Source organism: Daphnia pulex, chromosome 8 (genome assembly GCF_021134715.1).
Source record: "Daphnia pulex isolate KAP4 chromosome 8, ASM2113471v1".
Lineage (NCBI taxonomy): Eukaryota > Metazoa > Arthropoda > Branchiopoda > Diplostraca > Daphniidae > Daphnia > Daphnia pulex.
In genome coordinates, this window is record NC_060024.1 from 5,648,809 (window position 1) to 5,670,137 (window position 21,329).

At 37.1% G+C, this 21,329-nt stretch overlaps 3 protein-coding genes and 1 long non-coding RNA gene across 5 annotated transcripts; 1 reads left to right on the forward strand and 3 right to left on the reverse strand.

Annotated features, from left to right (window-relative positions):
• Positions 1 to 1,334: 1,334 nt before the first annotated feature.
• On the reverse strand, positions 1,335 to 5,058 carry LOC124199411. Its single transcript, XM_046595216.1, has 7 exons — positions 4,994 to 5,058; positions 4,811 to 4,919; positions 4,514 to 4,746; positions 3,905 to 4,344; positions 3,551 to 3,839; positions 2,297 to 3,489; positions 1,335 to 2,234 (listed from the first exon to the last, which is right to left on the reverse strand). Exons 2-7 carry the CDS (start codon positions 4,885 to 4,887, stop codon positions 1,587 to 1,589), a joined length of 2,880 nt encoding a protein of 959 aa, XP_046451172.1. The 5' UTR covers positions 4,888 to 4,919; positions 4,994 to 5,058; the 3' UTR covers positions 1,335 to 1,586.
• A 169-nt stretch (positions 5,059 to 5,227) lies between these two features.
• On the reverse strand, positions 5,228 to 8,456 carry LOC124199412 (putative inorganic phosphate cotransporter). Of its 2 annotated transcripts, none has more exons than XM_046595217.1 (13): positions 8,313 to 8,456; positions 7,792 to 7,957; positions 7,610 to 7,679; positions 7,299 to 7,513; positions 6,973 to 7,212; positions 6,815 to 6,902; positions 6,512 to 6,738; positions 6,298 to 6,447; positions 6,088 to 6,220; positions 5,916 to 5,989; positions 5,807 to 5,854; positions 5,620 to 5,739; positions 5,228 to 5,537 (listed from the first exon to the last, which is right to left on the reverse strand). In XM_046595217.1, exons 2-13 carry the CDS (start codon positions 7,942 to 7,944, stop codon positions 5,331 to 5,333), a joined length of 1,725 nt encoding a protein of 574 aa, XP_046451173.1. In that variant the 5' UTR covers positions 7,945 to 7,957; positions 8,313 to 8,456; the 3' UTR covers positions 5,228 to 5,330. The 2 variants fall into 2 exon arrangements, with proteins under 2 accessions (XP_046451173.1, XP_046451174.1); XM_046595218.1 differs by having other exon boundaries at positions 8,321 to 8,414.
• Positions 8,457 to 8,724: 268 nt separating this feature from the next.
• On the reverse strand, positions 8,725 to 11,152 carry LOC124199413 (L-threonine 3-dehydrogenase, mitochondrial-like). The gene is made up of 9 exons (XM_046595219.1): positions 10,876 to 11,152; positions 10,678 to 10,791; positions 10,460 to 10,609; positions 10,176 to 10,324; positions 9,966 to 10,080; positions 9,785 to 9,890; positions 9,610 to 9,717; positions 9,415 to 9,467; positions 8,725 to 9,327 (listed from the first exon to the last, which is right to left on the reverse strand). Exons 1-9 carry the CDS (start codon positions 11,006 to 11,008, stop codon positions 9,200 to 9,202), a joined length of 1,056 nt encoding a protein of 351 aa, XP_046451175.1. The 5' UTR covers positions 11,009 to 11,152; the 3' UTR covers positions 8,725 to 9,199.
• A 3,263-nt stretch (positions 11,153 to 14,415) lies between these two features.
• On the forward strand, positions 14,416 to 15,558 carry LOC124199414. Its single transcript, XR_006876832.1, has 2 exons — positions 14,416 to 14,774; positions 15,175 to 15,558. It is a non-coding gene; the product is annotated as an uncharacterized LOC124199414 (long non-coding RNA).
• Positions 15,559 to 21,329: the final 5,771 nt, after the last annotated feature.

The window sequence follows — 21,329 nt, forward strand, 5'->3', positions numbered from 1 at the left end:
AAACCATGACGGATCCCGGGTTATGGGGGAAAACGATAAAAAGCAAACCTTTAAGGAAAATTTCTCTTCGAGCGGGTTTAGGGATCATCTAGTAGTAAAATAAGGTGACTCTTAATTAAAACGTAGCTAAACAGCTCAAAAGACGACTAAAAATGGAAAAATTCATCGATAAAAATAATAAAAATGGTTTACTCATGCGTCAAGCGGGACAATTCATTTTTTTTAGACATCGACATCAAAAGGAAAAAAATCATCGACACATTTAAAAAAAAATATCCTCAACCCGATTTTTTACCGGGACATAACGCAACCTAGCTTTTTTTTACAACGGGAAGGTTAATTTTTTTTTAAACGCCGGACCCGTTCAAAAGTCTTTAAGGAAAATAACCCCTTAGTTTTAAACCTCTAAAAAAACCGTCACACTGGGTCAGTGCCACAGCAATAGGGATAGGGCGATCCTGTAACTTATTGCCATGGTATATGAGGGGATGGTATGTTCTCGCACTAGAATTTTTCAATTTTCCCATAAGGCTTGATCCTCGGGTTTTCAGGGTTTTTTTCAAAGTCCTTGGTCCTGGTAAATTGTGCTGCCACCTAGCGTAACGTTACTGAATCGTGTTTTTCATGAATTGTGCTTCCAAAAACTTATTTTATTATTGGCAATTTTTGTATAGCTGAGAAATTGATAGCCAAGTTGGAAGAGCGTCGAGCATCAACGTGAGATGACTCAGGTTCAATTCAGCAATCATGTTTTTTTTTCTTTTTTTCTGTATTTTTAAAGCGAAATTGATAGAATACCTAGATTCTGTAAAAAATGCGAGTTTCTTCACATTTTTTTTACAAGATCCTAATTGGTTTTCTTTCGCTAGGACCATCCCCTCATATACCATGTTATTACTATTATGTCATGATTTCCAGGTTCGAAATACTTTTCTTGACGCTATCGCAATCTATTGCACCAATTATTTTTCTTCACACTCCAGTCAAATAATTGTAGTTTACGGAATGTACAAAGTCAACCATTGTTTGGGTATCCTGTTCAAGAAAAATATATTGAGATTGAACAAATCAATGTTCATACACCTGTGAGAAATATACTACTTTATAATGTCTTGATTCTACATAGAGCAATATTGAGCTAAACTGGTTAAAACGTCGTCAGATGACATGCATTCGGGCACGCATGAGAACCGACTATTTGGAACGGCCTGTCGAGATGTAAACCGAACCCCTTTCCTTACCAATGAAGTCCAACAGCAGGTGCCAAAATCCAATCATTAGAGAGCTGCTGCTATATTCTCTTTAAAAATAAATAAATAATAGCATCGATGAGCATGAAAAGAAGAGCCGACTATAAGTCATTTACTGTAAAACAGGATCGGCAAAATACAAAGAACTATAGGGAAATTGGCGTGTATATTAAACAAAACAGTTGGCAAAGTGAAAAAAAAAAAAAAAAAAAAAGCAATGGAAAACGTTCAAAGTTGTTTATCAATCTACCACGCGAACAGAAAAATGTATCACTCCATGAACTTGAAACCCATTGCAACAATAAACAAAAATAAAACGGTGCACAGAGTTGGTCTCTAGGCCAAAAGATGTGAATCAAATCCCATCATTCTAAGCATAGACTCGGAATGCTTTCCAATGAGTTGACTGCGCACCGGAAGGAGTTGATACGACGCCAGGCAATCTAGGACCCATTCGCGGGAAACGCTGAGGACTTGGAGGCGCTCGAACCAGCTGGCCGCCTTACGCTGAACTGCGGGGCTGACGTCGTCGTCGGTCTGAACGATGATCATCGAGTGACGCCGGTTTTTGGTCAGCTCCGCGGGACTGTTTGCTGTTACGGCCCCGCATAACATCAACAACTCATTCAACTGCTCAACAGACACGTCGGTAAAGGGCTCTTGGCAGCAGAATTCGAAAGCTTCAAACAGCTTGCTCCTCTGACTTGTCTGTCTGGCTCGGCGAGGGCCGTCCTCGCCATCCATGTCCAGCGCTTCGAAAGGTTCTTCGTCGATCAATCTGGTTTCGCGTATGCACTGATGAATCCAATCGATTCCAACGATCCACTTGCCACTGGCGACTCCGTACAAGAACTTCAGGGTGCGCTGAGCACAGTTTTCTTCGTCCACCTGAACGATGATGTGGGTCACGGCCGAACTGTACGTCAAGGAAATTTCAGCCCCTACACGCCGAGCCCAATCTTCTACCATCTTCACCTGCGGACGCTGCATTGCGGAAAATTAATTAGAATACATATGTAATTTTGCGGACTAAAATTTAACATTACCGGAAGCCCGGAACACGTAAGAACTTTTTTTTTGCATGGTACAGGCTTTGGAGTAGGTGGGTGTGGTGGGGTCGCTACCAGAACGTCATCCTCATCCGGATCGCTCTCCATCACAACAGTTTTGCTAGCTAAATCTGCACTCGCTTGTTGTGGGGATAGTCGCTGGGGTAGGTTGGCAGTAGTCGCTCCATCCGCAGAATGAGACATCGACGAAATCGGACCGTCAGTATCGACGGATTTCACGGAAGGGCAGGGCTTCTTCCTCTTGGTTTCCATCTTGTCGTCATCACTGTCACTCGAAGACAAAACTCTGGCTCGTTTGAATGGCTCAGCAGACATGAACAAATCTTCGCTGTATTCCTCCGGTTCTCCCACCAAAATGTTTTCATCCCGTAATTGCGCGTCGAGTGATTTCAGTACACTGTCGATAGACGGGGCTTTGTCCGGAACTATTAATGTCTGGTTATTCATTAACGGATGGTCTGTGTTCGATTCCTTGTTTGGGGTCATTGATGCTTCAAATGGTTCCGTCTGGGTGGAAACTAAAGAAAAGGACAGAGGCGATGGTGGAAAGGTTTGAGTTTCTTTATCTTCAAAACATTTTTGAGCGTGAACGGGCGGATGCACCGAAACCGGAGGACATGCCGGGGGAAGGTCAAGAAAAGGACCCAATTTCCCCAATCGAGTGAAAACGATTTGCTGTTTCTTGAATGAACTGATGGGTTTCCCCGGAACGATCCGGCCTTTATGGAAAAAATTCACGTTGCGCCTTCCAGTGCCAGATCGCAGCTCTTCTGAAATGGAGTGACGTCGAAAGTCCCTATCAGATGTTTGAAGATCATGTATAGAAGATCCCAAGGAGTTTCGAGCTCTGGGCCGAGAAACCGGTGTCGTGTGATAAGCTGTCGAAGGAACACTGACGGGCTTGTCAAGTTGAAGACTTGGGGCTGATACTGGTTGCAATACATGAATGTTTGATCTGTCCGCCAGAACTGATTCAAATGGTCGTGGTGTAATACATCGAACATCTGAAACACAGTTCAGATAGGGTTCGCAGACGTCAACTAGTCGAGCAGAAGTCTCTGAAGATTTTTCCAGAGCTTCATTGGTTGGTAGAGCGCAAGAATTTCCAATACTAATAGAAATATTCCTTTCTTCCTCCCCAATATGATTACTGGTTTCGTTCCGGGAATCTATGAATAATAAATAACACGTAAGAAAATCGATTGTCATTTTAATATAAAATGGGTGTACCTTTTGATCGTTCGATACTGCTAGGAATTTCAATGGGGGGCTTTGACGAACGCGTCAAAGGAGTGATGGTGGTTGCAATTGACGGCGCTTTAGATGCAGTTGTGTTGCCTATTTCTGGTGAGGAATCCGGCTCTCCTTTGGGTGTTGTAGATGTCGTTGGTTTAGTTTCTGGTGTGTTACCGGCCGACCGGCCGCGTTTCTTGGCTGGAGGTTCACCAGAACTAATCGGTAGGGCATTCTTTCTTGTGCGACCTCTTCCCCGACCACGGCCACCTCGTCCTCGTTTCATCTGATGAATAATTTTAAAAATATAATATTAAAAAACTAAAAAAACTAATGTATTGCTATTATTACCTGCTGTGGTATTTCCCTGGAAGGTGGTGGACTGGGAGCTGAAACGATATCATACGACGATTCTTTGCCAGTACTAGACGAAATATCCACGGGCGTAAAAACTAGTTGAGCCGTAGTTTTAGATTCAAATGAAAGTGCTTTGGAAAGTGTCCTGGAGCTTTTAATGCTTGGATTTTCACCATCATCTTCACTGGGGACAGCAAGTGGATCTACATTGGGATTGCTGGTCATCAGCCATTGTTGTACTTTGTGTTCTGGTTCAAGTGTACTCTGATGAGCCAGTTCAGAGGAAGATGAACTGCAAATAATAACAGAACCACTGCCTTCTTCAATATCAGCTGCTGTTGTCCTTGATACTACAGATTTCTCCTTTCCTTCTAAATTTAAGGGTAGTGATCTTGAAATTCGTTGACCATTTGCAGAACTACTCAACAAAGTATCTGGAAAACAAAACACAAGGATAATTGTAAGTGCTTAAACTTCTTTATAATTTTTGCTACAACAAAGGCACAATAAAATATAATTATTGGCTAAAGGTTTACCAAAGAATTCAATTTGGAAGTCAGACAATAACAATAACAATCTAAAGGCTAGTGAACTTGTTTATACCAATTTTCCATCCTCCCTCTCTACAAAAATCTTGTAAAAAATGCTGCAGGGAAGAGGTAATTTTGCTCATCTTGGTATTTAGCTCTTTCAAGTCATCTTTGCAGACTATAGTTTGACACACACCACACAAATGGGTTTGTTCGCCAGTTGAGTTTCTTGGTAGCTCAGTAATGCAGCCTCGACAAAAGTAATGTCCACATTTTGCTTCCACTGGGTCAAGTAGCAATCTGGTGCTAGAATAATAAGAATAACATTATTAAACTTAAATATAAACAGAAAACTTTTGTGGTGACATACCATTTGGAACATTCACTTAAATCACGAGTTTGTCCTATGAAGGTTCTCATTACCGACTCCTCTTCTTCACTCTTCATGTTAGAAACTGATTTTCTTACAAGATTTTCAACTGTTGGTAAACAAAACGAATAAAACATTTGAGGTTTCAATTTTCAAACCCAGTTGAATATTCTTATTAACTACCTGAATCCCTTACAAAATTCTGCTGACTTCCCTTCAACTCTTTTGGGCGCCAAAAACACACGTGATTGCCGACGCCATCTAGCGCCGACTAATCGAGTTGGTTATTAAATTTAACAAAGCGGGAAAAAACAAAAATAGGTGGGAATGAAAATGAAAATCACGGAGTATGAAACTCTATACAGAAATAAAAGGCTTTGAATTGGATTGATCCAAACGAAAATAAAGATCATTGGGTAAAACATCAATACTTTTGTTTATTCAATTTTTTTTTTTTTTTTTAAGTAAGTGTTGTGAAGGAGTCAAAAGCTATTCAAGAAATTTGTTGAAATCGCGGGTATCACTTCGATTTGCTAGATTGGTCAGAGCTTGATGATGATGTCATCGAGGAAATCGATTCATTTCTTCTTTGTTCCAATATCGGGTCACGGTTAATTTTATTCCAAGGCTGCTCTACGCCAGTGCTAAAGACAACGTAGAACAAATTCGTAGCAGCGTAAATACCTGCCGAGAGGAAGAACACTGTTTGCCATTGATCTAACGATCCCTGTAGGAGCCACCAAAAAATTGTTTAATATTCAAAATAAATTTCTAAATAACATATTGGTTATGAAGGTTGAAGCTATTACCGACTCAGTCACGATAAGATTGACGATATAGGGTGCCAGAAATCCACAAATGCTTGCCACGCAGTTAGTAACGCCCATCATTGTGCCGGCAAAATTGGAAGCAATATCGATGTGATTAGCCTGCAAGCGTTAGTAATTCGTTTTAGAAAAAAAAAATCATGATTAATGTGCAGAATGAAGCTTATACCAAAAATCCGGAATAAATGGCTCCATTAAATCCGCACGACACGGTGAGCTGAAAAATAAAAATAAAATTTACTGCCTAGATACTAAATTGCTATGTTAACTTAAGTTACCAAAGTGATAGTGGCGACTCGGTCGCAGCCTGTATAGCTCACTCCAATAAGTCCGCAAGCGGGTAACAAGAGTCCTGTAATAAAACAGACGTATTAGTCGGCTCGCGATGTAATAATAATATAAATTGGGTACGTAAAGTTAATCAAAACGCTAGAAATATAATTATGTTACCGATGGTAGTGAAGACCTTCCTAGTGTAGGTGGTGTTTAATATCTTGTTTTTCCTGATCGCGTCAGCGGTCACACTGAAGGCGATCGAAAAGAGCCACATGGCTAAATATGGAAGGGCCGATAGCGCTCCATTCTATCGAAAAATTTGGCAACATTGAATCGCGATGAATTAAATTTTTTGTAACAGGATGGTTTAAAAGGTTATCGTACGGCTTTCAAGTCGAAATGCAAGACTGTCTTCATGTAGGTAGGCAATTCAGTGAGCAACATGGAAAGGCCCCAGCTGTGTCCCAAATGAGCCACCAAAATAGCCCACAGATGTATAGAAGTCAAAATGGTTTTCCAGGGAGTCTCTGACATCTAACAGTTAACATAATTAAGATTCCGGACATCATTTCATTAAAAAAAAAATTTATTAACTGACCGGAATTGGCTTCTTAATCCCCGTAGAAGCGAGAATGTAACGTTTCTCGTCCTCGGCAATTCGTGGATGGACAGACGGACTATCGAAAACCAAGAAAACCCAGAGGGTGAACCAAATAACTCCGATGATGCCGGGAACGTAAAAAGCCAAAGGCCAGCCATTGTCAAACTCGAGAGAACACAACCAACCCGATAAGGGCATAATAATCACAGTCCCGAACTGAGTTCCTATTTGTGACCACAAATTAAAATGATTTATTAAATCATCAATTTACGCTAATACGTCACATCCTTTTGCATTTACCTGCCAAAACGAAGGCGCCAATAGTTGTCCTCTCAAAAGTAGGAACCCATTTGGAAACCATACTGTTGGCCGCAGGAAACGACACTCCCTTGAAGCAAACATGTCAGTTGTTGAGTCAAAAGTATTGATTTTAATATTTCGCGTGACTTTAATGATACCTCAGCCAGTCCGGTTAAAACTCGCATAACTATAACTGCATTGGCTCCACCTTGTCGTGCAGCCAGCGGGGTCAGCACGGAGAAAAAATCGGTAAGTAGGATGCCAAGACCCAACACGTATTTGCCGCCGTATTTCTCGGCCAATATTCCACCAGGAATTTGCGTCACCATGTAGCCCCAGAAAAATGCCCCCAGAATCAGCCCTTGGGTTTCACCATCCCAATCGAATTCGCCGTTACTCTGTTGGACATTTGGTTCAAAATCAAATGATGAGAAATATTAATAACTAATCGAATTGATTGAGTATAATACGATTATAATCGTACTTCACTGCTTCCGGAGTCTTCTTCGTACTCGCACTGTTCGGTACTGTTACTCGCGCTCGTACCTCCGCTTCTGCCGAAGAAGGACGTGGCGTTGTCGCCGGATGGAGTTCTTACCATGTCGACGATGGCCACTGACAAATTGATTCGCATCATGTAAACCGATGCCAAACCAAGAAAACCCATAAAAGCGAAAACATGGCGAGATCCAAAAAAATCTGAGTGATAAGTAGATTCAAATAAACTATTACAGCATTAAATAAAGTATGCATTGGAGCCTATATTTAGCAATAGACTTGAATTATATGGCTGACCTTTGGGTTTGTCGACTATCTGGCTATCACCATTTTCAAGCGAGTGGCCATGCTGTATGACGTCTTGAACCTACGTATACAATTTGGAATGGCAATCAAATTTATTTCTAATAGACTGATATGTTTAAGGTATATTGCGTATGTGGTTGATTGCGCAAAATTTTATTTTCCCCTTTTTGTACCGTGGACTCAATGGCGCCTTCCTGGACGCTCTTTGTGGCCTTATCTAAGGGTTGCTGGTGGTCATTAGTGGCAATGACGAAGATTGCGTCTGACGGCAGCGGTTGTTTGCTCTCCTTTTCATCCTCGTTGACTTTACTTGGCGTGTCTGTCATGTTATTGTTGTGACTAGTATTGGGACAGATAAAAACAAATTCTTTCTATCAGGGTAAATCCATTTTACGTCTATGATAAGAGGATTATAAGGTGTCACGTGTACAGTCTACGCCAGTCCATGGTCATTTTTATAGACTGCAATAAAATTATTTGTCGTACGAACATAAACTCATGATCATTAATTTGAAATACGATTTAGTAGCATTAACGATAACTGATAGTTTGTGTTTAAAACTAAAATGCATCTATATTTAATATAATAGGACAAAATCAATTGCAAATTTGAGTTTAATGAGATAATTTTTTTTGCGTAAAAATTCAAATAAAACAATTAAAAAAACAAGAATTCAGTTGTTATTAGACTTACCCTTTTACCTGCAATTAAACAGGTCTTAATTGTTTTTCTTACTAAGACGGACACTTTGACAGGTTGACATCTAGCAACACTATAAAAGATCTGCCTTTCATCGACTTGAATTCGAGTTGTGTAGAGCTATTCAGATCAGGGATAAATTACATATCGTTATCGTAACAAATCACCGCCTAGTTTGCGAGCTTATCTTATGATGTCTGACAGTGTAAAATATGTTGGTTTGTTGACCAAATAAAAATCTTGCATCCTGGATTACTGAATAGGATAATGAGAGGTATTCATTTTAAAAAAATTTAATAAAAAAAATTCCGACACCACGTACACTGTCATAATATGCGACTGTGTTCCCGTCATAGGAAAAATGTGCGGCTTCCAAATCACAATGTAAAATAAGCATTTTCGATAGTCTGATTAAATATATTTTTATTTTTTTTTATACTGCAGCAGTGATTCGGTGATTGAACTAATATGAATGACGCATATTTTAGAATCATGAGCGGCACGGTAATTTTTATCGACTATTAGAAGGAAACAATGGAACAAGTTCTTCCCAACTGTCCTTTAGCCCAGAGGATTGTTTTTTCTATGGATAATAATGCTATTCACATTACAACATGTACCTCTCTCAATATAAGAGTTCATGCAGGTTCCATGAATGGGGTAGTCTATAATATCAGACGTGTGCACAACAAAATTGTTTCGTGTACACAGGATTTATGAATCGATATAGTGTCTAAATGCTGGTTTCATCTTGATCGTTCTCTGTCAGAGAGCTACTATAATCTCGGTAAATCAATAAGTTGAAGATCTCAACTTTTTTACACTGCGCGCGTTTCGCAATTTGAAAATTAATTCGCTTAACATGATTTCCATTAAGAAAATTAGTTCTTGTATTTGGGTCGGAGCGCTTCTACCATGATGTCGACCATTCCATCGATGTCATACTGCGGCTTCCAGTTCCATTCCGCTCTGGCTTCCGAGTCATCAAACACTTGCGGCCAGGAGTCGGCTGTATTTCAAAGAGCAAAAAGAATATAGAGACATTAATCAAATATTTTTTTTTCTAAAACTATGCAGGGTTTTATCTGTTGCTTACCAATTTGTTGACGTGAATCAGGTGCATATGTGACTTGAAGGTCCGGAACGTGTCTTTATGGAAGGATAATAAATAAATAAATTGATTTATTAAAATTGATCTTATTGCTGCTAATATGTACGATATGCACTAGCGAATAATAATAATAATATTTTTTTTTTTGTATATTGAATAAATGTGCGCGTCAAAGCTTACCTTTGAACGCTCTTTACAATTTCTTCTGGGGTAAAACTCATTGCTGTTACGTTGTATGTTCGCTGTTTCAATGCCTCAGGAGGTAAGGCCATAAATTCACATAGTGATCTAAAATATTACGAGTTTTTTTAAGATTCACTGTTATTAATAAATAATTTATGTTGTATAAAATCACCTCAATGCGTCGGTGATGTACATCATTGGAAGACGAGTATCCGGTTTAAGGTAACACTGAAATTGGCGGGTTTTCAGGGCATCGTGGAAAATCTGAACAGCGTAGTCTGTAGAGTAATACATGTTAAGAATAGAGGTGACAAAATCAGCGACATTTCACCGTAACTTTCAATTTTGCATACCAGTAGTTCCTCCACCTGGGTTGGTGTCGCTGGAGATGACACCGGGGAATCGGAGACACCTGAAATCGAGTCCGAATTTATGGTAATAGTACTCTCCCAATAATTCTCCGTGAACCTGTGAATTACATAATGTAAATTTTTGAACTTCAATTACTTTTTGAATAACGTTTTGGCAACATACTGTTACTTAAAGGGACCTTAGGATCATACTTTTGAAACGCCGTAAATAGTTTTGGGCCTTTGTATGCACAAATTCGGCGTCGGATTGCGTGGTGACTCGGGACCAAAAGCTCCAATGGTAGAAGGCACAAATATCCGAAGGCGATATTGTTTGGCCAATTCCATCACATTATGCAACCCTGCCAAAAAAGAATAAAAATAAATAAAGATCGCGTCGCGTTGCGCGAAGAAAAAGATGGTTTGACCTAGTTGCTATATAGGAATAGGTCGATAGGTATAAGCTATAAATAGTTCAAACCATCCGTCTACAATACCTTCGATGTTGACTCGAATGGCCAACGGAACGTTCTGCTCCCCAACAGCACTCAACAAGGCGCTAAAGTGAATGATCCAGTCAATGCGGTTGTTTACAACCATCTCTTGAAGGCATTTAAAGTCCAAGATATCGGCAAAAATGTATGGTCCTTTAAAATATTTACCATTTCGTTAGTTAAGGTACAGAGAAGTGTTTGTGATTTTAACTTGTGTATACCGGATTCAACCACTTCTTTTGATGGTTTAAGAATGTCGGACATGATTACATTATCTTTGCCATATTTTTGGCGCAGAATTTTGGCTAATCCAGTTCCAAGCTGGCCCAAGCCACCTAAAGTTTTCAAAAGTAACTTCACAGTAAAAACGGTAATCTTATCGCACGGTCCGTAGTCTTTTATATTTGTCAGTTACTTACCAGTGATCAGGATTCTAGGATTATCAGGTGATGCCAAAACAGACTGATTTCGATGAACATTTAGTTGCGCTTGGTGGTTAATTAAATTAGAAAATATTCTCAAATGTTGAATTCCTAGTCTCTGGAGAGCCATGACACTGCCGTGATCTCTTCGGCACAATTTCAGCCTCTGTTTATCGTCTGAGAAATCAGACCCAACTGACTAGCTAGAGGTGCACGTTCAGATACCCCTGTACACTCCCACCCATTTAGCTTTAACCTGGGCCGTCTACATGTTGTATAGAGTAATGTAGTTGGTGGTGCAGTTGGCTTCCTTACAGTTCTCGAAATAATCTTGGCAGTACGCACCAGTAAAAAAAAGAGATCACGCGACTGGGTTTACCAATGTCTAGCACGCCCTCACTTGGGGAGTCTATAATTAGTCTCCAATGCATGCGGTGAAAATTTAGGGGCTCGTCTGCCCTAGTAAGCATTTTGCGCATGTTCAAATAAATCAATTTTAATGGATAAGAATTAATTAAACGCATAGTCAGTAAGTCATACATGGTCACAGGGGTGGTATTTTGTTTTTCTCAAATTTTTTTATCGGATTAGCTGATATAAAAAAAAAGAAACATAACCTCAAATATTGACGCATGTGACAGTTTCAATAAGGTGAAGAAAAGGGGTATGAAAGTCTAGAAGTTTTCACCTTTTCCGTCTACTCGTCTAGATAAAAAATTATTTTTGAATCTGGATAATGGGAAGTCAATCTCATAATAACTAGCATTTTTTTTTTATTGCGTGCATATCATATAAATCGCGTAATCCCCTTTTTTATAACCTGGGAGAAATTTGAAGTTTATATCCCTATATATTGAAGTCATTTTTGTACTGTTTTTAATCTAGACGCAATTATAAAGGGTTTATGCCCATACTGCGTATAGTTTCTCTTGATGATCCAAGTCAAGTGCGATTGGTAGCGTTCTCATCCGACCAAAATCGATTGAAAAATGGTCCAATCGATTGATTAGTAATATAAAAATTCCTAATCGATTTCAAATCGACTAGAATATCTTACCATCGATTATAATCGATTGATTAATTTTTCTTGACGATTATAGTCGATTAAAATCAATTAAAATCAATAAAATAAAAAAGTGTTAAATCGATTATAATCGATTAAAATCGACTAAACTCGATTAAATTGAGATAAAAATGTCTTGAATTCATTGTGTAGTAACTATTACGAGAACTTTGTGATGCTATAATACATTAGCTTAGTTCTTAATTATGCTGAAAGTTGTTTTTCAACTTTTTTTAAATTGAAAATATTGGAAAACACATTTTTTACAAGAAAAATAACATTTAAGAAAATCGGTCGATTAATCGATTATTTTTTTTTCCAATTAATTGATTAATATTTAGAAAAAGGGCTAATCGATTATGCGTCAATTGGATAATTTTGCCGTCGATTATAATCGAATGATTAATTAGTCGATTATAATCGATTGGAATCGATTATTAGCAAATCGACTGAGAACGCTAGCGGTTGGTTCCAAAATTGGGCACTGTACTGTACATGAATATCCAGGATTCATTTTTTTTAATTTTTATTAATTTTGGTTATGCAATTCTCTATGTAAAACTTTGCAGAATAGCTATAGGCTAGTTTTTCAAATTTTAAGTTTGAAATACAGCTATTCATTGGAAATTGGAATTGGGCTGCTGTTATTGGTTTGAAAGTTGGACATTCGACGTCCAGGATTATTTTTTTAATTTAATTATTTTTTTATTCGCCTTATAAAACTGCGTGACATAGACTTTTTTTCGGAATGTTATGTTTATTCTTACATTTTTTGTTGGATTCAAATTCCCCAAGTCAAGTTGTTGATGTCTAATTGGTTCAAAAGTTTGGAAAATATATTTTGTTAATTCTGTGAAATATATACAGTAGCTACCCAAAGTTTGGGAACGCGCGAGAGAAGCTTATGTAAAAATCCGATTTTTGCCGCGTTCCCAAAAATCGAGTTTTTGACGGAGAGCATTGAAATTTTGTTTGAATTTTTTCAGATATTTTTAATTAAGGAGAGGGGAGAATAAATGGATCTAAAAGTTTGGGAGCGCGCTGTAGAAGCATAAAAAAGTGGCTACTTTGCCGCTCTCAAAATAGGGAACAAATAAAGCACCCCGCAAAAGGGTGCAAAATAAAAAGCTTCGTTAGCTCTATAAAATATGTTTATTTTTTTTTTCAAATTTTTTGAGAGACAATTATTGTAACGAATTTTGAATCGAAAAAGAGATTTATTATTTTGGACCCTTTCCCCCTTCTATCCCTCCCCGTGGTGGTGTAGCGATTTCTTTTTTGTTTAATTTTCGTAGGAAGGGTAAATATGAACTACTAGAACAAGGGCGAAATTTTCCCACCTCCGAAAAAGTCCCAAATCAGAAAGTACGGTTTTGTATTAATAAGTGTCAAAGATGTCTTTAGAAGAATAGCCCATCAGAAGAAACTCCGATTTTAATACGGGAGAGCCAAAGTTTGATACTTAATTGTACCAATTTTTTTTCAGATTTTAGCTACACCCTCTTGGGTATCCATTTATGGATTGGTAAAATTTTCAGCTCACTTTTTAGTGTGGGTTTGGACAGTACACTTAACCCACTAAACCCCTTAGTGGATATAGGTACACCCGCATTTTAGTTCACTCATAAGTTTTTATAAGTATATCACTACAACAAATAGTGGGGTACCCCACTAAATTAGAGGGGACCTAAAATTTTCCACTTATTCGTGGGCACAAGTGGGGTAAATTATTTTTACTGTTTTATAGTTATCGAGTAGAGCGTTTAATGTTGTCCGATTCAAGCTTGACTTGATGTGGATGGCGCTATTCCAGCTTCACTGATTTTCAGTACTTGAAATTAAGATTTAAAATATATTTAAGTATTTTACTTGCAGGATAAGGCTGGAGAAGGGGAATAAAATTGACTTGACTCTTATGCCATCTACTCACCAAACAGCCTAAGCTCTTGCCAGTTGGTGTCTGCAAGTAACAAGATTTGATATCAGCTGTTGAGCATCCGATATCAGCAACAAACATCACGTGTAGACCTGCATGCACTAGTAAACAAAGTTTTCAGTAAGAACCTCGGGTGTTTGGTGGACAGATGAAAATTACGGCATATGAGTCAAGTCGGCTTTCTTCCCCTTCTCTGAAAATTAAAAATCTTTTTTCCTAAGTGTCATTATAAATAGTTGACGTAGTTAAAATTACCTTCGAAATTTATTTTCAATTGTATTTTTCCTTAAATTTGCTGTAAAAAACCTACCCGACAGAATTTAGCACGACGAGATTGGACTGGAGTCCAGTCCTTAAGATAGAGTACTCCATGGCAAGGTTCGCCTCGAAAACCGAGATTGTTTTCAAAAATACAGTATTGAAAAATACTGGAGACTTTTCCAGCGTTGCCAGTTCCAAAATACTCATCTTTTTGCAATCGCAATAATTCCTATTATAGTCTAAAAGAGTAAAAAGCATCTTCAGTTATGTCCTCGATGTCAATGGTATCGGTCGCTACTCTTGATAGTCCGATAGTATTTTTTTCAAAAAGTAAGCACTTGCTTCATAAAGCAATAGTTTTTGCGTACAAAATGTTAAAAATTTAAATTTGCAGATACTTAGGATAATTTAATATGGTTTTTTCTTCCGAAGTATTTATTGGTGATGCTTGGGGAAATGGGCTTAATTAATTCTACTTCCGCAGTACTTATTGATGATGACTGGTGCTGAGGGGCCTGACACGACGTGAAAACGAGATGACGTTGTTTTAGTATAGAAATATTCCTCTAAATGCTCAAACGCAGGCGCTCACCTACCATACTCTTTGTTATGAGAGAGTTTAACAGAGATTTATAGGTGAAAAACAGAACAAAAAAATTTACCCATTTAAATTTTACCCATTTTTAAAGAGAGCGACGTACTGAAAATGTGTTATAAATCTAATAATCTTTGATAAACTCATTAGAGAAGTGAAAAGTGGTAGATATGTAGACGGTTTTCAGCTTCACGTTTCCAGTTGGTTTCATTTTTCGTTTTTTTCTGGTATTTGGTATTGGTGTTGGTGTGTTTTTTAAGTAAAGTTTTTTTTCTGGTTGGTTTTTCCCTTTTTTCCAGAGAGGTTATCTTTCTGGGTAATTTTGTTTTTGCACAGAATGTCGATCATATAAGATCCACCACACTCAGCTTCTTTATAATGGTTTCTACATAGACAAGTTTGTATCTATAATAACAGTAATTGACATCGATATTTTTTTAGGTAACTATACTTGCAAATATGTCCTTCTACTGTGAAATTTCAGGGCAGCTGATGTTGGAACAAGACCTTCAGGATTCACAGATGTTGTCAAGGAAACATTAAGAGCTTTTGTTTTCAATTTCTGATATCGTTGGCTATCCAAATTCTCACTATAGGTAGTCCAGAGTATACAATTATCATTGCACTTTCTCCAGCAACATATTTTGGTTAAAGTCTATTTATCATTGCCAGTAGATTCTTCAGTACAATTCATTTTATCATTAGTATCCTGTAATTTAATGGGATTATTTTTTGTTTTAAGTTGTATCTAGTCATTTTATATGTATCAACATTTTATTTGGTTATTTATACCGGTTGAACAAATTCGAATGGGGGCGATGGAGATGAGCATCTACTGGATGTGAAAAATCCTACTGCATTGTCACTGATGACTTTTTCTTGAATGGCAATGGAAGATTTTAGTTCTTAGATACTTTTCTAAAAATGAAATTTGTTGTAAATATTCTTTGATATGTATAGTATCTCAATTTGTTTACCAGATTTGCGTTATGAGTAATTTTAATTTGATCCAGTTCTAAATATTTCAAATGTAATAGTAATGTTTGCATTGTGAAAATTTTTGCCGATATCACCTTTTTCTAAAGTTTTGATTGTAGATTCCAAAGCTTCTATTGTTTCATATATTTTTAATTGTAAATAGATTTCAATGTTATTTGTTATATTTAAGAGATTATATACCTGTTGTTGTTTAGATCCATTTTCGAGTTCAGTAATCTGATATTTCAAATCCTGTAAGCGAATACAATTTTGTAAATTTTAATTTTTGGGTATGGGATAGCAAAATTCTAGATCTTACATTGGTTTTTTGTTAACTTTTCTTTTAGAAGCTAAAAAACCATCAATTAATTGAGATTTTGTTTTTTGTTTTAATTGAGCCTTTGTTAACTAATTAATTTTTTCCTTACAAAATTTGATTTGAAGGGATGAGAAGCAATGTTTTCAATTCAGACTGAATAATTTCTAGCTTTATGTTTATTTTATTTCAAAAGTTCATGAAGAAAACAATTTTAGAATTTATTCTTTTATATAATTTTCAGCAGTTTATTGCATTTATTTGAAGAATAACATTTTACAAACATTAAAATATGTAGGTTATAAAATTTGACATGCAACATTGTGAGAAAAAAAACAAGGAGACGATTTTTAATGTACAGAAACTCCTCTTTTTTAAACCGAAAAGTAAATGTGAAAACATAAAAATTAAAAGAGAAGATGCCCCGTTGAAGGGGCACATCGCTCCTTCTATGGAGAACAGTTCAAGGGATGATTAGTCAATTAAACGTATAAATAAATAAAGAACGTTACGATTCAAATATACATTATTGATAGAAATATGAACGATACACGGCAAATTTAAAAATTACAAAGAAAAATGACCACTTATTAACATTACCATGAACAATCAACACATAAAAATCGCCTACTCTTTGTCGCACAATTTTCATGAGCCCATGATCTGCATTTGACATTGCACCCACTTTTTACCTGGCCTACTTTCCGTGAAATACTCTTGGCACATAATACAGAACGGACCGTCTTCAGTTAATCTTTTTCGTGCACTGGAAGAGCTCTGGGTTGATTTGGCACTTGAATTGTTGGGTCTTGGATTTCTTTATTTACTCTACTGCGACTTTTGGGCACTTTTTGTCACTATAGTGCTGGATTTCCCACACGGCACCAAGATATCTTTTTTTTGTAAAAAAGATGTAAAGTTGTAAAACAAAAGTCTATATTTTAGATGACTTGCTTATATCTTAAAGTCAGTCTATTGTGCTCCAAAATGTCCGGAAAAACTACATAAAAAAGATGTAAAAAAGTACATCTTTTTCCAGCTAATTTTTTGCCGATATACATATTTAAGTATTAAAAATGATCGCTGTAATGTAAAAATGTTAGCAAAATGTTATCTTTAAGTTATCTTAGTTACATAAATTATATATCTTAGGTTATCTAGTTTATATAACATAAAGTTATTTAAAAGATGGCTCTAATATAACATATAGTTATCTAAAAGATGGCTTTATGTTTGGTGTCTATACAAATATAAATTATAATAACCTCAACTAAAAAGAATATGCACACATGTGATTGATGATACATATCATGTATTATTTTGTCAGAGCGGTTACAACAATTAAGAAATCTTAATCAACAACTTTTTTCTTCTTAGCCGCCAAGCGGGTACCAGCCTTCGTTACAAATTCCGCGCTGAGTTTGTTGAGCTCAGTCAAAGATACGTTGGAATAAAGTCCTCCTTCTTCTTTAATAGCATCTGAAAAATAGTAAATAACATAAGTTACGGCAAAGTATGATTAATGGATCATGAAATACATCATAAATAAATATTTACTGTAAATAACCGAAGGGAGTCGGTAGCTTTCCAATCCTGGCATGTCCTTCGGTTTTTTGCTAGTCGATTTATGCTGCCCTTTTCATGTTAACTGACTCAGTAGTTCGTCAGTCATGAAGTAACGCCACGCCGTTCTTAAAACTGCACCTAGATCATTGCCTCCCAATGATCGGATTACGCGGAACTAAAAAAAGAGAATTTAGAAAACGTATATTAAAAAAATGAAATAATATATTTTAGACCCACCTGATCTTTACTAACATCACTATCCACAAGCGAATCATCAAACTTTTTGAAATCCTCAAAATTCTTCAGTGGAAAGGAGTATTTTTGGCTGAGTGTGAAGACAGGGTGTGACTTGTCTGAAACATCTACTTTAGCTTCAAAGATCTTTTTTAATTGACTCCGCATATCCCGGTTATCAGATTTAATGTTTTGGATATCTCGGCCCAAACCTTTTGTTAAAGCAAATAAATCTAACGGTGCAAAAGCGAGAATGTTAATCAAAAGAATTCGTAATTAGTCGACAATTAGAAAACGATTAGAGCACTTACTGGACAATTTTGTCAGCAATTTCGTTTTAAAAGTATTGTCGTCGATAATTTTCCTGGTTTTTGAGCTTGGTTCAATGCAGGAGTCTTCTTTTTCTTCGGAGCTGTCTTCCTCAATATCGGTTTTGTCATTTTTTCTCCTCTTTCTTTTCTCTTTCCGCTGCTTGCATCCAGCGAGACCTCTTCTGTCCGGGGCTCCGGCAGCACTGCACTGCTCCTTATTATTGACTCATCAGACTGCGGTGCATTGCCCCTATTCACTTCGGCAGGATCCACACGATTTTTCGTTGAGGAGACAGGATTTGCTGGATAATCAAATAATACAAAATTAATAAGATAGCAGGCAAAATATATAGCATGATATGTAAGATATATAAGATATAATATGTAGCTTAGGCTTATACTGAACGACACTGGCTGAACAGCACGCTTTGAAGTTGAAGGCGATGGGGGCTTTGGTTTGGAATAGGCAGGTTTGGAATGGAGACGTCATCGAGCTTATTTTTTTTTGCATTAGTGGCAATTTTCTCCTTTTTAAGTTGGTCCTTTATAGGTGTATCTGTTATAATGGCAGTGCTTCGTTTTCGGCCGTTTAATTGTCTGCTACCTTTCCTCGACCCAGCTTTATGGTAGGGTCTCCACTCAAATGGAATATCATTATTCATAATTGTGACAATTAAAGCACTTTCCACCAAGAAATGGGCCCTTGTTGCTCTAGAAATAACTTACAAGAAAGCATGTAAGGAACAGTATTGGTTGCATTGACTAGATTTAGTAATTGCTCTAGGCCGAGTCCTTCCGTAATTTGACCGATGCAGCCAGCAAAATTCATTATGGTGTGGAAACCACCAAGTTTTAATAAAATTTTCTTGGTTTTGAGGAATCGGAATAAGCAATGTCATTAGCAATGTCCTCTTCCAGTATAAACGTTGATCAAATGTAACGACAGAACTGAATTCATACATAAGATAGCTTGTTCTGCCAAAAAGAGTAAAGTTGAGAATACACACGAATCATCACTAGCGCATAAATCTATCATGGGTAAGAACACCACTTTCGATTGTCCGGGATTTTTCGTATATGAAAAAGCGTATTGCTTGAATCTCTGCCACCCAGTCTGAGTTGTCTAAACAAAAGAGATGACAACCACGGCAAATCAAGATGTTTACTTGGATCCTGTGGAATAACTGTTTGCAGCTTACTGTAAGTTATTGAAGTTAATATTTTGTAATCTATTTCGTGGTCATGAATTATTATCTGACCACTGTTTAGTATTTCATTATCAATCACATAAAAAATTCGAGAAATATATGATAATCAAATTTGTTCCTACTACAAAAACAGGTTATAACATACTTTTCTCCGTTGAATAACGTATACTACTTTTTTGGTGGTGATGGTGTTAGGACGCTATTATGCCCATTCCATGAAATGTACCGTTTCCGTCCGTTTCCGTATGCGCAAGTTATGGTCAGCATTGCCACCTACGTACTGAACAACTGAACAGTCTGGCGAATATCGCAGCCTGTTTTTAAGTCATGCATTTGCACTGCAGCGCATTTTTTTTGTGTCATCTGGGTTTTTCTTAGCGCATTGTTTTTTTTTGTTTGCCGCCAAATGCGTCATAAATGAATGCAGTCAAAGTTGCATGGAAACAGTGCTTAGACAAATTCTATTCTGAATCAATATATCGATGAGGATGGGTCTGAATAAGCCTTGATTGTTATTTTCAGTCATTTTTTCAACAATTTTTTCCTTGCCTACCGTGTAGTTTTGTCTGTTTTGACGTTACCACTAAATATTATACGAACGTATTCTCCAATAAATTCCTTTTCTGACTGCGGTAAGGGAATCAATCCAAAGTGACGAAATGTTTTTCCTAGCTACGTACTTTTAGTGTTAGAAAATTGGTGTACACAGTTCATGGCGTCGTAGAAAGCATTCCATCTAGTTTGATTTTACAAGATGAAAAGCGAGCCTAGTTTTTCTTTGATGGTATCAGAGGCCAAGAGACTTCAAGATCGCTTATTCCAAATGTTCTGCAATTTTCTATCAACTTGTTTTTTCAGTTTGTTGAAGGTCACATTCGTTATTTTTGAAATAGCTGTAGTTGCTATTAGATTCAGGAGATGACATGAACACTTGATAAAAGGCAATTAAATTCGTTCTCGGCATTCATTTTCCATTTCAGAATCTTCATCTTCATTTTCCACTATTATTTGTTCTAGTGCATGTTCTTGAAAGATTTGATCTAAGTCTATGTAGACATCGTCATCGTCATGCTCACAATCTCCGTCGTCATAATTTTGCAAATCGTCTTGATCCTCAGTCAGTTCTTTCCCTCCGAATACTTTAAAAGCTTTGAGGAAGTTAGAGCCACTGTCAGTTGTCATTACTTTGACCTTGTCAATAATATCAATGAATTCTTTGTGAACATCATTGATTACTTTTGCAATCGGTGTCTGTCTTTTACTCAGCGAATTGCTAGGTAAGCACTACGTCCCTTTAAATCGTCCCCTTTCCAGTGGACTGTCATCCGGCCTAAGTAGCTTCTACGATGAGCTGTCCACATGCCAGCGTTGGTACACACATCAGTTGCGTTTTCCAGGGCCAAGCAGAGTGCAGTTTTCGAATTTTAAAAGTTTCGCTTCAGTTTTTTGGTAAAGAATGTCTCTTTTTTACTTTCAACTCTCCAACAAGGCCTCCCATGAGCTCGAGAAAACCTTCTTTCTCAACTTTTCTTAAAGCATTTATGTCGCTTACAATAAAATCCTAAGAATAAAATTACGATTACTTTCTTGGAGGTTAACTTTAAATCATGAGAGAATGATTATTACCATGATTCTGTCGTCCAAGTCGGCTTGAGTAACAATGGGCTTAGAGGTCGGTGGCTCTTTTGTGTTAACCAAATGTTTGTCAATTGCTGTCTGAGCACCAAACACATCTTTCCCTGAATCGCGACGTTTATTTACCAAACTCTGAGTTTTGTGTTCTTAAATTTTTGAATTGAAGTCGGGCAATCTTACTTTGTGGAAAGACTTTGAAAATAAAAATTATTATTTGTACGTACAGTTGTAGAAAGTAAAAGAGCATTGAAATGTAAATCTGCCTCAACATGTCTGCGAACATTATGAAGAGTTAAATAAAGCAACAAATTTCAGGGGTGGTCATGTGAGGAACCTAACTGTTCATGT

Coding starts and splice junctions, on each gene's coding strand:
- LOC124199413 (XM_046595219.1), bottom strand. CDS start 11,008: ATGGCTCTCCAGAGACTAGGAATTCAACATTTGAGAATATTTTCTAAT. Junction 10,325..10,459: donor CATTCGAGTCAACATCGAAG/GTATTGTAGACG, acceptor CTTTTTTGGCAG/GGTTGCATAATGTGATGGAA. Junction 9,328..9,414: donor TGATTCACGTCAACAAATTG/GTAAGCAACAGA, acceptor TTTGAAATACAG/CCGACTCCTGGCCGCAAGTG.
- LOC124199411 (XM_046595216.1), bottom strand. CDS start 4,887: ATGAAGAGTGAAGAAGAGGAGTCGGTAATGAGAACCTTCATAGGACAA. Junction 4,345..4,513: donor AGAGGGAGGATGGAAAATTG/GTATAAACAAGT, acceptor TTTGTTTTCCAG/ATACTTTGTTGAGTAGTTCT. Junction 2,235..2,296: donor TTACGTGTTCCGGGCTTCCG/GTAATGTTAAAT, acceptor TCCGCAATGCAG/CGTCCGCAGGTGAAGATGGT.
- LOC124199412 (XM_046595217.1), bottom strand. CDS start 7,944: ATGACAGACACGCCAAGTAAAGTCAACGAGGATGAAAAGGAGAGCAAA. Junction 7,514..7,609: donor GATAGTCGACAAACCCAAAG/GTCAGCCATATA, acceptor CTTATCACTCAG/ATTTTTTTGGATCTCGCCAT. Junction 6,739..6,814: donor TGGCGCCTTCGTTTTGGCAG/GTAAATGCAAAA, acceptor GGTCACAAATAG/GAACTCAGTTCGGGACTGTG.